Source organism: Microtus oregoni, unplaced genomic scaffold (assembly GCF_018167655.1).
Source record: "Microtus oregoni isolate MIOR12 unplaced genomic scaffold, Mior012 000029F_ref0000214, whole genome shotgun sequence".
NCBI lineage: Eukaryota > Metazoa > Chordata > Mammalia > Rodentia > Cricetidae > Microtus > Microtus oregoni.
In genome coordinates this window covers 3,488,870-3,504,854 of record NW_024543088.1, presented here as the reverse complement: position 1 = coordinate 3,504,854, position 15,985 = coordinate 3,488,870, and the positions used below count along the sequence as shown (strand labels likewise).

Genomic DNA, 15,985 nt, shown 5'->3' with positions numbered 1-15,985 from the left:
CCTTCCTTCCTAACTCTTTTTGGTTTTTAGAGACAGGGTTTCTCTGTGTGCCCTTGCTGTCTTGGAACTAGCTTTGAAGACTAGGGTGGCCTCTAACTCACAGAGATCTACCTGCCTCTGCCTCCTGAGTGCGGGGGATTAAAGGCATGTACCACCACCACCCTGCCTGAAATAAATTGTTTTTAAAAAGGAAATAAGGCTAGCAAGATGACCTAGTGGGTAAAGGCATGTGCTGATCAAAGCCTGGGGACCTGAGTTTGACTCCCAGAACCCATGTGAAGGCATATGGAAAGAACTGGCTTCACAAAGTTGTCTTCTGACACATGCCCACCCCCCATGTGTAGCATTTTCAAGTAATTTTTAAGAGAGATACTCTTAAGTTCCTGCTATTTCACTTAGCACCGCATCCTAGCAGACATTCCCTGATGTGGAATTTCCCTCTTTATGCTGTAAATATGATTCTTAATCATTGGTTAATAAATAAGTGGCTTTGGGCCTGTTGCAGTGCAGAATAGGGCAAGGCAGAAATTGCAGGCAGATGGAGGAGAGGATAGGCAGAGTCAGGGAGACGCCATGTAGCCACTGGAGGAGAAAGACACCAGCATAACACTTGTAAAATATAATAGAAATGGGTTAATTTAAGATATAAGAGCTAGCTAAAAATACATTTAAGCTATTGGCCAAACAGTATTGCAGTTATTACAGTTTCTGTGTGATTATTTCGGGTCTGGGTGGCTGAGAAATGAAGAAGCATCCTCTGCCTACAGAATGGCAATTTCCGTCTTTATGCTGTAAATATGCTTTAATTACCGTTGGTTAATAAAGAAGTTGCTTTGGGCTGATGACAGCGCAGAATAGGGCAAGGTGGCGAATTCCAAGCAGAGATTGAAGGGAAAAGAAGGCAGAGTCAAAGAGATGCCAGGTACCCGCCAGAGGAGAAAGATGCCCACACTTCAGTACTGCTAAACCATGAGCCTCGTGGTAAAATATAAAATGAAAAAAATTGGTTAATTTAAGATATAAGAGCTAGTTAGCAATACGCCTAAGAGATTGGCCAAGCAGTTTTTTAATTAATACAGTTTCTATGTGGTTAATTCGGGTCTGGGCAGCCGGGAGCAAACAAGCAGCCTCTGCCCACAAACCATAGAGGTCTTCCTCTTTGCTTTTTAAAACTGCCTGTAACATTGTTTGATGAGGGTCAAGGCTTGTTTCTAGGGTTTGCTGTCTGTAAATATGTTTGTGTAAATATGTCAGTTCATATTTATACCTAAGAGCATCTTGGGGACAATTTCCTGAGCATGACTTTGATAGCATATAGCTTTAATCCTAGCACTTGGGAAGCAAGGGCAGGCAGATCTTCATGAGTTCGAGGCCAGCCTGGGCTATATAGTGTGTCTCTGTCACAAAAGTTCTGGGCAGACATTGTGGCTCATGCCTTTAATCCCAGCACTTGAAGTGGGGGAGGAGGCAAGCTGATTTTTGAGTTTGATTTACAGAGTGAGTTTTAAGTCAGACCAGTACTACATAGAGAGATCCTATCTCAAAAAACAATCAAACAATTTTTTTTCCACTGTTGAGTTTACACCACGTGCTTCCTTCATAGTCAGCCATTTTACTCTTCTGCAGCAATAGATGGTACTGGTTGGTTCCCAACTTGACCAGCAAATCGAGTTATCAGACTTGGTTTTGGCACCTGTAGCTTCCTGTTTATTCTTGCTGTTCTTTGTTATCCCAGACAACATCTGTGTTGATCTGTTCCTTGTTCATTCTGCAGATTTATCCTTTGGTAACCTTTTCAACTACTAAACCATGTTAACTGAAGGGATACCTATTAATAATGTGTATAAATTGAAATCCATGCTTGTGCCTTATAATCTCCTTTCTACATCTGAATGTTTGATTCTTTTGTTTCTCAGCACGAAGACTTTTTGCTTGCTCTTCAGATGAATGAAGAACAATATCAAAAGGTATTTTTAAATCTCAACAAGTTCATTTATTCTGGCTTTTCAAAGCAAACTTTTTTTTTATAACCTCCTCTTGACTTGTGAATTTGCAGTTGACTTAATTCACAGTCAGTATAACAGCTAGTGGATGTTATCATAATACAAGACCAAAACAGAACTGGAAGGAGATAGATATGTTCCCAAAGAGCACGAACAGAAATTTACTAGACAGTTGCCAGAAGGGACGGTTCTACATTCCTACACTCAGATTCCCTGTGTGTAGCCTTGGGCTAGGGGTTTTGTGCCATATTTGCCCACTTGCTTATTGGCATGGCTGAGAGCAGGCTGCTGACTGGATCTGTCTTCTCAATGAGCAGTGGCATCACATCTCTGCATGTACTTAAGGATGCGACTTTATTTTCCTTAGTCCTTTAACCAAAAGCTAGGGCCAGCTGATGGTCTCTTCGCATCCTATCTTCTGACAAGAGGAACAAATCCAGCATTAGACAGCTTCTTGGGTAATGTGCCATGCCGTTAGCCCTTTTATAGTCACGTCAGTATCTGTTGCAGCAGTTGCTCGCTATGGTATAGTGTCATACTGACAGTCTCAATTGGATTTATGTTTTTTGTTTACCTACTTTTTGAGACCAGGTCTCACTCCATAGCCCTGGTTGACCTCAAAGTCTAATTTCTCCTTTCTTAGTGTCTTAAGAATTGTCATTATACATATATTGTCATGATACCAGCTTCTGTGCTAGGGTTAGATAGCAAAAAAAGTTCACTGTTATTTGGTGTCACCTCATTGTGAATCTGTTTCAAGGAAGATAAGGCCACAGTTCTTGAATGGCATATGGGGGTGTTCATGTGTATCTTCTTTGGCTTTCAGGATGGACAGCTGATTGAGTGTCGCTGCTGCTATGGGGAATTTCCATTTGAGGAGCTGACACAATGTGCTGATGCTCACTTGTTCTGCAAAGAATGTCTCATCAGATATGCCCAAGAGGCGGTATTTGGGTCTGGAAAGGTAAGAAGTATGTCATGCACGTAAATATGAAAGATGACTGTACTTGTGTGGGGAGGAAAATTCTGATGATAGGTGATATGTTGGTTCTGACTCCTTCATGCCCTGTGTCTAGCTCCACAGGGCCTCCTGCCTCAGCGCTCACTTTCCTGGTCACAATTAGATAAAGGGTGAACTCAGGAAGAGTTTATTTTTTGAGCATATGAAAGTGTAGTAATATATTTTTACATAAAGATTTTGTAGTTCATTTAAAAAGTCATAATAGATGTAAGATCATATTTCTCTTTCCAAAGTCCCTTTCACTTAACACCAACAAATAGTATTAAGAGGTGTTGCATATTGTTTTATATCTCTTTCAGCACTCATACCAAAGTGATATTGAGCCAAGTGGCTCAGGTCTGTAATTTTAGCTACATCGAAGGCTGAGACAGAAGGATCACAGATTCAAAAATAGCTTGAACAAGTTAGTTGATATCCTGTCTCAAAGTTTTTTTTTTTTTTTTTTTTTAAATAGGACTGGGGACCTGGGGCTATAAGACCTTATAGACCTAGCAGTTAGAGTCCTTGCCTAATATGTGTAAGACCCCGGGTTCCTTTGGGGCTGTAAGACCTTATAGACCTAGCAGTTAGAGTGCTTGCCTAACATGTGTAAGACCCCGTGTTCCTTCCCTAGTTCAGACAGGGTAAGGCAAAGAGGGAGAGGGGAAAGAGAAGAAGACAGAGAAGAAACTAACATCGTGATCTAAAACGTGGACTTTTATTTTTAAGGATTGTCATATGCATGTACTATATTTACATCACACACACTCCAACCATCCGTTGTCTCCTGTGACTACCATCCTTACATTTTTGGCCTCTTTAACTTTTGGTTTTTCAAGACAGGGTTTCTCTCTGTAGCCCTGACTGTCCTAGAACTCACTATGTCAGCAGGTTTGCCTCAAACTCAGAGATCTGCCTGCTTCTGTCTCCTGAGTGCTGGGATTAAAGATGTGTGCCACCAACACCCATGCAGCCTCGTTTTCTTTAATTTGAGAGAAGAGAGAAAAAGAATAAACACATATAACCTGCTAAGTTATTTTAGTGTTATATGTGTGTTTAAGGGGTTCATCCCTAGAGAAGACGGATTCTCCCTCCATCAGCAGCCATTTATCACCTGAATGTCTTCATTTCAGGTGTTACCTTCATTAAGGTGTTGACATGTAGAAATTTTGTGGGTACAGTCTTCCCATAAAATATAGAAGACATTTTCTTGTAGCCTACATCTTGGTCCTCTGGCTCTTAGAACCTTTCCATACCTTCTGTGATGTTCCTTTGGCCTTAGATGTAGGCTAGCTTGATGGAGGATCAGAGCTATACTTACAGTACAGGGATTAGTATTTAGAATGTAATTTGAAATTATACTGGCTCAGTGAAACTAAGGGTAGTAGGTTTTCCTTAATGGCCTTACATCCATGGGTAGTAGACTAGATTTACAGTATCAGAGATGAATTCCCTCCTATTAAATTGGCCTTAAGTCCAATGGCTGTTGGTTACCCTTAGGATATAAATGCCTCCGCTGCTTATACTTGAGGTTTATACAAAGGTTGTTGTAAAGCTCCAGATCAGCAGACCAAGCTATCTAGTATAAGAGCTCTGTCCCTAACTAGGATGCACCATCCTCCTAGCAAGGCGGGGGTGGGGTGGGGGGGATTGCAGGGTTTTTCTGTAGCTTTGGAACCTGTCCAGGAACTAGCTCTTATAAACCAGGCTGGCCTTGAACTCAGAAATCCGCCTGCCTCTGCCTCCCAAGTGCTGGGATTAAAGTGCCACCAATGCCCTGCAGGGTTGGAGTTTTATTCCCCTTCCTGTAAGCCTCCAGTATTCAACATCCAGAAGTTCTCTAGACCCTGTCCTTTAAGTTTTTATAGAGACTTTATTGCATTGATAGGATTGAAGTATGGACAACCTGTGAAAATGGCATCAGAGTTTGATAGACTAAAGAAACTCAGCGAGACTGTATGTTCAGATTTTTCCTGGGCTCTCTGTACCAATCCTGTAGGTATGGAGTATGACCCCTTCTGAAACAGGTGTTCTTGAGGCCACACTCGACCCTGAACATTCCCTCCTTTATGTTGATTGCCATCCATAAAATCAGAATAGAAGCCCAAACTATTCCCTCACCATTTCTTACCTAGTTACCACCTTTCCTCTCCCCTTCCAAGAAGCAGCTTACTTCAGACACTATAACCAGCGTCGTCTGCCAGCTGAACCATGTCACCTTAGCTATTGGTGTTCAGTCTTTATAGATTGTAGTTTGGACTGCTGAAGGTAGTCTACTAACATTGAGGAGAGCCCTTATGTGCTTGTTAATGCTTCCTGGTTTAAAGAATGATTTCTCAGAGAACAGGAGGACTTTGCTACAACTGTGTCATTGCCACCACTGTCCCTTAGCTTTAGTTATTCTGAATCCCTGGTTAACTTTTTTTTTCTTACCTGCTTACTTTATTCTAGTCAGAACTCAGTTGCATGGAAGGCAGCTGCACATGTTCCTTCCCAACCAGTGAACTGGAGAAGGTGCTTCCCCAGACCATTCTGTTCAAATACTATGAACGGAAAGCTGAAGAGGAAGTCGCTGCAGCCTATGCTGATGAACTTGTTCGGTGAGTTCTGAGAGTCTACTGATTCCCCAAATTTAAAAAAAGTAAAGTCTGCTGGAGCATTGATCAGGCGAGAAGATTCAGTGGTGTAGCTGGTTTGTCTGGGTTTTCTGGCACTCCTTGCTGAGAAATGAAATAATTAACTAAGTTTTATAACGAAAGCATCTATCAATAGACTCTGTGTACCTTATTTACTACCCAATCTTCCAGACTGTAGCTAAGTCACTGTATCCTGATTGGGAGGAAAAGTAATGGTTACAAAGAATTCTTGAAAGCTTGTGGTGTTTGGTTGACAGTAAATTTGAACACTGGGATGGTGCCTATATTCCCTGGTAAGTCCAAGTAAAGGAAGAAGCTCAGTCTATGTTAGAATGAAAACTAAAGGAGTACACAGCACTGTCTGTTTTACGTAACACTCCATTTGATAACACAGTCCCATGAAGTCTACTTTAACCAACTTGAGTGATCTGCCTGTCCTTTTTATTTCAGATGCCCCTCATGTAGCTTCCCTGCTCTGTTGGACAGCGATGTGAAGAGGTTCAGCTGTCCTAATCCTCGCTGCCGAAAGGTAAGGAACACAGTTTTTTCCTGACACATTGCTTGAATTTTGGTGCTTTGCATTATCCCGATGACGTATATAGTTTATGGTCTGTCTGCATGCTGATGCATGCATGAGAACAGTTTGCCTGGTCCTTTTCATGAAGTCACTGAAGATCTAGTCAGCATTGTTAGAGATGAGATTACTTGTGGCATTCCAGTTTTCAAAGCTCAGGATCTCTTTTCTATGTTATTTTATAAAGACAGGTACTTTGACACAACACGTGAGGGGTTTTTTCTTTTGCTTAGTTGTATTTGTTGCTTGCTCTTTTCCCTATTCTCTGTTCAAATGCAGCACGTACACAGATATACTTCCTACCAGTTTCAAAGTCCAAGTGTCACTTTTTGATTAAGGAGCTAAACACTGTGTTAGCATCTCTGTCTTATCTGGTAGGTTTTCACGTGACTCTTTCAAAATAATCAGCCATTTCAGGTGAGCAGAGCTATGCAGTCACCTCACTACTGAAAGTCATTTAATAAGGCTTCTACTCTATAAAAATGTCCTAAAATTTACCAGCTATTTATAAACCACTTAGGGGTTTTAGTTAGTGGACATTGCCTTCCCTCTAAACAGATGTGTATTTCTGTGTGAAAGTTTTATGTATTCTTATAGTTGATGTAACCATTCTGTAAGTTGTCCCTACTTCAGTTTGTTGTGTATGAATTGTTCTCTCACAATTCTGACCTCTTGGAATAGGAAGGCACAGTAAGATGTCCCTGTGGGTATCTGGTGTGTCAGGCACTGGAATGTTTGAGCAGTCGGCACCTGAGCTAAGACACAAAGAAACAGAAACATAACTAAAGCAAGTGAATGGTGAAGGGATGTTCTGGCCAGGAGTAGTATCAGCCTGGACTTTGGCAGATAGAACAAGTGAAGGAAGCTCATGAACTGGGTGAGAGCAGGCATTGCATCCTGAGTAAAGGAGAGGCAAAGTATTGAAGACCTGTTTGGCTGGTAAGAAGTGTACAGCAAGTTGTCCTCTGATCTCTACTCATGGTGCTGTGGTACATGTACCCACATATATACATACATACATACAAAGTAAATACATTAAAAAATGGGGCTGGAGAGATGGCTCAGAGGTTGAGAGCACTGACTCTTCTTCCAGAGTACCTGTGTTGAATTCCCAGCACCAACACAGCAGCTCAAAACAATTTGTAACTCCAATTCTAAAGGATCCAATGGCTTTCTATCCTCCTTAAGCACCAGGGACACACACAGATATAAATATAGGCAAAATATTCATACACATTTTAAAAAGGAAGAAAGAACAAACAAACAAAAAAAATGTGGTGATTCATACCTTTGATCCCAGCACTAAGGAGGCAGAGGCAATTAAATAGATCTCTGTGAGTTATAGGCCAGTGTGGTCTACATAGTAAGTTCCACTTTAGCCAGGGGATACTCTATAAGACACCTCCTCCCTCTTTTTTTTCTCCCTCATGTGAAGCATGCATAAAATTCAGTGGATTTTTCAGCAGAAACCTTGCAAACAAGGAAGTCTGGTAGCTGAAAGAAATTGAATGGGGCTAGGCCCAGTGACACACACCCTTAATTTCCAGTACTCAGGAGGCAGAGGCAAGAAGAGCAATATGAGTTTCAGGCTATCATAACAAGTTCCAGACCACCTAAGGCTATCTAGTAAAATACTATCTTTAAAAAAATAAAAATAAAGCCGGGCAGTGGTGGTGCACACCTTTAATTCCAGCACTCTGGTGGCAGAGGCAGGTGGATCTCTCTGAGTTCGAGGCCAACCAGGTCTATAAGAACTAGTTCTAGGACAGGCTCCAAAGCTACAGAGAATCCCTAAACCAAAGATAGACAGATGGACAGACAGACAGATAAAAGCTTTTTAAAAATGAAGAAAAAGAAGAATAAAGCAAGGCTTAGAAAAAGCACAATCAGTAAAGTACTTGCTACATAAGTGTGAGATCCTGCCTTCAGTTCCAGGTATGGTGGCACACCCACAACCTCAGCACTTGGGAGGCAGAAATTGACTCTCACCGGTGAACCTAAGTTCCAGCGAGAGACCACCCCCCCCCCCTTTAAAAGATTTATTTACTTCTGTATAAGTGATCTGTCTACATGCACACCTTTATTCCAGAAGAGGACATTAGATCCCACTGTAGATGGTTGTGTCCTTCTGTATGAACTCAGGATCCGCGTGCATACATATATACACACATAAATGAACGTGCACATATACACGGAAATTAGGGGAAGAGAAACCAGGTATTTTCCTGTATTCCCAGTATTTGGGGGAAAAGACTAAATAAATAGCAGCACAAATGTATATAAAATTATAAAGTCGATTATCAAGTAAGTATACAAATATTTCCTGATTTAGGGTTTTTCTACCCTAAAAAAAAAAACCCTGTATTTTTAAAATTGCATTTATTTGTGTGTGCATGTGAGTCTGTGTGTTGGTGTATGCACATGTGGAAGTCAGGGCAGCTTACGGGAATGGGTTCTCTCTTTATACTATGTGGAACCCAGGAATCAAAATCAAGTCATCAGACTTGGAAGTAAGCTTTAACCCACAAAGGCATCTGCTCAGCCTAATATACTGTACTTTGAATTTTGATCTTTTTGTCAGACTAGTAATGTATTATAATAATACTCTTCTAATATGATACTGTGCAACAACAGCAAGCTACAGTTACCAGTCAGCCACACAACCACAAGTAAACAGTGAGCCTTCTATACTGTGCTGTATTGCTAAGTTTTGGTGTTTGGGAAGTTAGGTGAATCAAATGCATTTTCAGCTTACAGTGGGCCTATTGGTATAAAACTTTATTGTATGTTAGGGAGAATTTGTATGGACATACAGAATTATGTAATATGGTGGTTATATATAAATAATACAGATTTTAAAAGACAAAAACTATTAAAGTACTAATAGATTCACAACAACAAAAAAAGATGTAACTTGTGATGTCAATCCACAGTGGGTGGATGTAAGAAAGTAGAGTGTATAAATCAGTTTAAAAAAATTGTTATGAGCCGGGCGGTGGTGGCGCACACCTTTAATCCCAGCACTCGGGAGGCAGAGGAAGGCGGATCTCTGGGAGTTCGAGGCCAGCCTGGTCTACAAGAGCTAGTTCCGGGACAGGCACCAAAAGCTACAGAGAAACCCTGCCTCGAAAAACAAAAAAAGATTGTTATGAATGCAAGATATTTTATGTATGTCCCATGGTAACCTCAGGGAAGACTTCTATAGAGAATATGCAAAAGAAAACCGAAAAAGGAATCTTGGTAAGAAATCCAAGCATAAAGGGATACAGGAAACAAAGGACCAGAAAAGACACACACACAAACACCAAAAAAAAAAAAAGGTGATATTAAGTTCCTTCTTACTGGTGATGCTTTAAATGCAACATGGAATAAATTCGTGAACAAACGACATGCAGAGTGACTGTACTTTAACTCATGCTCTGGAGTTATGCTATCTACAAAAGCCTATACTGGGTTTGTGAATATATGCTGGCTGAAGGTGAAAGGAAAGGTATTTATGCAGAAATGATAACCAAGAGAGCAGGTTGACTATTCTTCAACAAAATAAACTTAAAAACTATCATGTGAAAGAGAAGACAGTTATAAATACATGACCATCCTGTGTATCCATGGGATCTGTAGCCATAGATTCAGCTAATCACAGATAAAAATACCTGGAGGAAAAATGGCTCCTGCTTTAAACATGTGTAGACTTCTTTTTATCATTCTTCCCTAAGAGGTTGTTTTAAGTGAGGGTGTGCATAGGTTATACACAAATACTGTTGCAATTTCATATAGGGAACTAGAGCATTAGCAAAATTGGCTACCCAAAGGGGTTGATCGTTACTTCTCTGTTGCTATGACATCATGATCAAGGAAAGCACTTTATAGAAGAAGAAATTATAAGGGCAAGGAAGTATGGTGGCAGAAGCAGGAAACTGACAGATCACATCTTTAACAGCAAACATGAAGCAGAAAGAGCAAATTAGAAGTGTAGGGTAAACCTATTTCATCTCAAAGCCACCCCCCAGCATATACTTTCTTCCATCAAGGCCGCACCTCCTCTAACTCCCCAAGCAGCACCACTGCTAGTGTTCAAATGCCTGAGCCAGTAGAGCAGCATTCTCATTCAGATCACACAGGAAGCCTGAATCCAGTCACCTAAGAGATGACTGACTGTATGCACCCTTTATGAAGCAGACATTAATAGAATTCAAGAAAGTTTTGGATCGTAGCACACAAACAAGATCTATGATGGATAGAGCAGCCCAACAGAAGACTGAAAAAGTGGCAGACTTCAGTGACATTATAGGCTGAGTAGGACCTAACAGACACACAACATTCTGCCAATCAGAAGTAAAAGAACCCCTTGCAAGCACACATGAATATGCTATCTTCAGGATAGAATGACAGTTCACAATGCAAGTACTAAGACTTAAGATTGTCATCGTACCAAGTGTCTTTTCTGACCACAGTGGAGTGAAGCTAAAAATCAGTAGCAGCAAGAAAACAGAAAAATTCAAATGTATGGAAAGTTTCTTTGCTGAGACCAAGAACAAGGTAACTGTGTTAGTTTTCTATTACTATAACAGATGCTTGAAATACCAGATTACCAAGAGAAAAGACATATTTTGGCTTCTTGGAGGTGAATTTCTTTTTTTAAAAAAATATTTATTTATTTATCTATTTATTTATTATGTATACGATATTCTGTCTGTATGCCTGAAGGCCAGAAGAGGGCGCCAGACCTCTTTACAGATGGTTGTGAGCCACCGTGTGGTTGCTGGGAATTGAACTCAGGACCTTTGGAAGAACAGGCAATGCTCTTAACCTCTGAGCCATCTCTCCAGCCCCTCTCAGGTTTTTTTTAGATAGGTTCTCTATATGTAGTCCTGTCTTGGAACTCACTTGGAAGAGCAGGCAATGCTCTTAACCACTGAGCCATCTCTCCAGCCCCTGGAGGTGAATTTCTTTGTGTTTCTGTTGCACAAGCAGAATGTCATGTCAGAAGGTTGTGGTAGGAGAAAAGTACATACAGTTTTTAAAGCAACCAGATGCAAGCAGCAGGGTTCTGAACAGTAATTGCCAGGTCTAAGAAGAGAGGAAATAAAAGAATTACTGTTCAATGAGTAGTTTGAATTAGAAAAGTTGTTGGTATCTGCTTATACAACATATTGTTTTTAGCTAGCAGTTCCTAATGGATGTCATGTTAATTTTTGTCACAGGTTTTGGAGAGGGCAGGGCATGTATAGTTCACTTTCTGTTCCCCTGTTAAGATGGAGGTGCACCATAAGGTTCAAGTTTGTCTCAGCAATAACTTCCAATCTCAAGGACCAGAAGTAACTGGGAGTTTTTGAGAAGAGGATCCCAGGTCAGGGTTGTAAGTTACAGGCTAAATGTGGGAAAGGCAAGAAAGGTACAGGTGAGTCTTCTGCTTTGATCCACTGCATGATGGAATGGGGATCTCGCAGGATCTCAGCAGAAAAAAAAAGTTGATGTTGCTTTTAGCATATTTGGATTTCAAGGTGGAAGTAAAATATCTTGTCTGTGTGTGTTTGCCAGTTCCTCAGTGCACATTTGCAAAGTGACAGGTCACGCAGTCTGAAGAGGTTGAGGGGAGAAAGAGCTTGGAGCCTGTAGTTTGATACTGTGCAAACGGTTAGGTGGTTCTCAGAGGATCAAGCTTTTTCATCCTTACGTACACAGTACTCACAGTGAAGAGAATGCAGCACAGGGTGGCAAAGCTTCCAGGGCCATGTGCTTCAGACTTTTCCCTAAGGAAAATGGCACTCATGTTCTAGGTTCCTTTTTTGTTCTTTGAGGAAGGGGTCTGTGGGAGATAAAATAAAGCTCATAACAGACAACATCCATGTTAGGCTGTCTTGTGTGTGCTATGAAACAAAATGCCACTAGGTGGCACTAGTACTCCACAGTTAGGGTTCCTCTTCCCTTTGGGTATTTACAAAGTATTTTTGTCAGCACAACTGTCTTGTAAACAGAATTGATAAAATTCTTCTAGGTTAGTGCTAAAGCAAACCAATACATGCATTCAGAACTTCACTGCAGAGATGGATGCACTGTTAGGAAGGACACCTACCTTTTCTTCTGTACTTGCCCTAATTCTCTAGGTGACCTTTCTCTTCAACAAGATTGCTAAACTGGCAGTTAATCCTTGAGGATTTTGCATGTGCAAAAAATGAGCCACGAGCTAATTTTGGCCTGGGCAAGACCAAAGGCATCTGCTTTCTCATTGCATGCAGTGTTTGCCAGTAACCTACACTCCAGTTGGATTTCCAGGAATCTGTCACTCTGAGATAAGGCATTTATAGTGAGGCGTTATCTGAAAGAGGAAGGCTTGCAGCCCAAATCCCTGAAGAGTGAGACTGTCTTATGTGAAATAGGTTGCGTCTCATGGATGTGATGAAGTGTTTGTCTGTTCAGTTTCCTGGTATGCTTGCAAAGCATTGTTTTGCCATGCTGCTTTCAGCAGTGGATAAGGGTGTATTTGGTATGGAATGGAAGAATGGTAGATTTTGTAGGTTCTGAGATGGCTTCAAATATTCTGTGTAATATCAGACATTTCCGTGTTGAACCTCTATCTTTTTGGAGTTACAACTCTACTATATGCTCCACAGTACACGTAGAGCTTCCTAGAAAATTGGCCAGGGTCATAAGGTAGATATTCACCAGTCCACAATAAGCAAGTGCTAAGGAAAGACAGCCAGTATAAAGAGTTGAATGAAAATAACATGAAGATCTTGTATGGGGTCTTTTAGTAGACACTGAGAATGTGAATGTGGTTGTGTAATCACCCATCTCTGCCCAAGATCACTTGGGTTTGCTTTATTTGTCCATTTCACCTACAAATCCTCTTCCTTGCCCATCTTTTTTTTTTTCCTTAAAAAAAAAAAAAGCTGTCAGGCCCTATTCCATCCCATTTCCAGTGCTCTTAACTCTTATGTCTATGAAATATAACCAAAAATCACATCTGCAAGAAAACAGTTTGCTGTTAAAAACTATGCATCTGTAGCTTCCTGCAGTAGCTGAATGAATGTGTGGAGAGAATGTAAATTAATCTGGTCCAGCTGTCGTTTGTCAGAACAGCTCCAACTGTGGTAGTAAGGCCATCGGCACTTACTAACCACACGATATTGAGGGGATCCAGTTAGTGTGCTGACTCTTTGACAAACCAAGCTTTCACATTGTCCAGAGATGATGAAGCCTAGACTCATGTTCTGTCAGAGAGGACCTTTAATCAGGAAGTTGGCATTGACAAGAACCGAATGTCTTGCTGACAAAAAGATTGCTAAGCCTTATGTGAAGGCTCTCTTCATACTACATAATTGGAGTCAGAAAAGGGAGGGGTTAGAATAGGGAGTCCTCAGCTGGGCGGTGGTGTCATAGGCCTTTAATCCCAGCACTCAGGAGGCAGAGGCAGGCGGATCTCTGTGAGCTTGAGGTTAGCCTGGTCTATAAGAGCTAGTTCCAGGACAGGCTCCAAAGCTACAGAGAAACCCTGTGTCGAAACCCTCCCCCCCCAAAAAAAAGTAAAGATAAGATATGCGTATCTGTGTGACTTGGTCATATTTTTTTACTTAATTGAAAGTTGTAGCCCTTGGAGTCCAAGCTACTTCCCCTGCCTCTGCTTCAAGTCAGGACTGCTATTGTCTGCTGATTTTGAAGCAGAACATACCTGCCACCTCTTGTGTTTGTTCTGTACTACTTACAGAAAAAGATGGGATTTTTAATCTATTGAAATAGAAACTGCCCCCTTAGTTGCTTTATGGTTTAGCTTTGCTTTTCAGGCTCATCACAGCCCCATCTCATTTGCACAGTCTACCAGGAACTCTTTCTAAAAACCACACACCAGTTTACTTATGTTTTAATGAAAAGTTTCTGTGTTTTTTACTTCACTGAAAGAAAAATGTGTTTTTGTTGTCTTTAAAAATCTCATGTTAAAAATCTCTCAAGAATCAATAATCAGCAAACCCTTTATAAACAGTGATTTACCCCGTCTTATTTTCACTAATTGTGAACTACCAGGTGTCAGCCCTTTAATTTGTTTTAATGATTTCATTGTAATGTCCTTGAGCAAGGGCTCTGTATGAGAGAGTACGCATGTGCAATGAGGTGCCAGAGAGAGCATGGGCAATGGGGTCTCCTTTGCATTCTCAGCACATAGCACTGCAGGGTTTCCAGCTTTTCCAGGTAGAAGAGACATTGTTGCTATGGCAATATCAGAGGCAGGAAGCTCCTCAGTCCTAGAGGGGCTGTGTGTGTCAAGGCATAGAACATGGGAGGGAAGTGGTAGCAAAGAGATGGGGGACCATTTACTAAGCAAAATGAGAGCAACTCTGGGACCATAGGTGCTCTTTGTGGATTTTACATTTTCTCTGAATTCAGGTTCTTTCATGGCCTCTGACCCTTTAGTCCTCCCTGAACTAGAGACAGGAAGCAGAGTGGAAACAACTGTTAACTCACTCGTCCCCGCACTCTCCATGACCTTCTCACAGACCACAGTTAAAAAAACAAAGTCTCTTTCTGGCCTGCTACCCTGACCTGGAAAACCTCACTGCCCGCAATAGGGGAAGATGTCGGCCCCTTTGAAACTGTGGTGCACTGTGTGCTCTGTGTTTGCACTGCATGGTAATGAACCCTGAGATGACTCGGTAACCTTGGTTACTCAGAGTTAGTAGTGGAGAAAAATAGATTCTGATCTGCTGAGGTCAGGCCTAACTCAGTATGTGTAGTCATGACTCCCTAGCTTGAGAGCTTGACACCATCCTTAGACTGAAATCCAGAGACATGTCTAATGGAGCTCTCCCCTAGTGGGTGTGAGCTACCTTATGCTTGGAATCACACAGTAGCAAGTGCTGTCAGTGGGAGTCAAACCTAGGGCTTCCAGTCGCTCTTTCTGTATTTTTGGAATGATTTTATTGTGTCAGTTTCAGAGTTTTTATCTTTTAGAGATAGACAGTGAATTGTTTATAAGTGAACCAAGTAGTCTGGAATTTGTTTCATGGTTATACAGTAGGGGATGGAAGAAGATGAAGTGGGCAGATAAGCTAGGATAGGCCATGAGTCAATCATTAGTAGCCATTAGTGGCTGGGTGTGTGGGATTCTTTATATTATCTGCCTTTGCATTTTTCTTACCAAAAATAATTAGTATTAAAATATTACTAAGTGTTGGAGGTGTAGTTTGGTGGTGGAGCACTTGCTTAGCCATGTGCAAGGCCCTGGGTTCAAGTTCCAGCAGTGCAGTAACTAAATATAATACCCAGTAAACATATCTGTATCTTCTCATTTTAGCTATCTGTGCTCCTGTCTGCTTTGCTTTGCTAGTATGCATCTGCCTACCCAACAGGGACTGGAAAGACCTCACTCAAATGGCTTGTCCTAGGGCTGTCAGTCACTTTTCTGAGATGAGAAAATTGGTAATGTAACAGAAAAATGGCAGCAACTGCCTGTGGGAGGGCAAAGACCTCATCATCCTGGAAGAAGGAGGGTTTTGTGTCGAATTTTTCAGAGTCTGTTTTTTTTAACCAGTACCTGGGAGGTGGGGCAGGCAGAATCTATCAGGGCTACACACATGGAATTCATCCAGACCCAAAGGGCAATAGTGTGGCCCGCAGAAAGGCTGCTGAAAACTGGAGACCCTGCATCAGTGTGGCCTCCTCCTCCCTTTCTTACTATGGAGGCTGGGGTGTGGCTACAGCTGACTGGTCCATCCAGGGCAGCTTGCACACAGGATATTCTACCTGAAGGCCAGAAGAGAGGCAAGTCATCTTTTTA

At 41.4% G+C, this 15,985-nt stretch overlaps 1 protein-coding gene across 3 annotated transcripts in view; it reads left to right on the top strand.

Annotated features, from left to right (window-relative positions):
* The window catches only part of LOC121465022 (E3 ubiquitin-protein ligase RNF216), a 114,332-nt gene that overhangs the window by 41,494 nt on the left and 56,853 nt on the right, over positions 1 to 15,985 (top strand). For all 3 annotated transcript variants that reach the window (XM_041678186.1, XM_041678184.1, XM_041678185.1), the window contains exons 10-13: positions 1,917 to 1,967; positions 2,830 to 2,967; positions 5,455 to 5,603; positions 6,090 to 6,168. In XM_041678186.1, the coding sequence (XP_041534120.1) occupies positions 1,917 to 1,967; positions 2,830 to 2,967; positions 5,455 to 5,603; positions 6,090 to 6,168 (417 nt within the window). The remainder of the gene's footprint in view (positions 1 to 1,916; positions 1,968 to 2,829; positions 2,968 to 5,454; positions 5,604 to 6,089; positions 6,169 to 15,985) is intronic.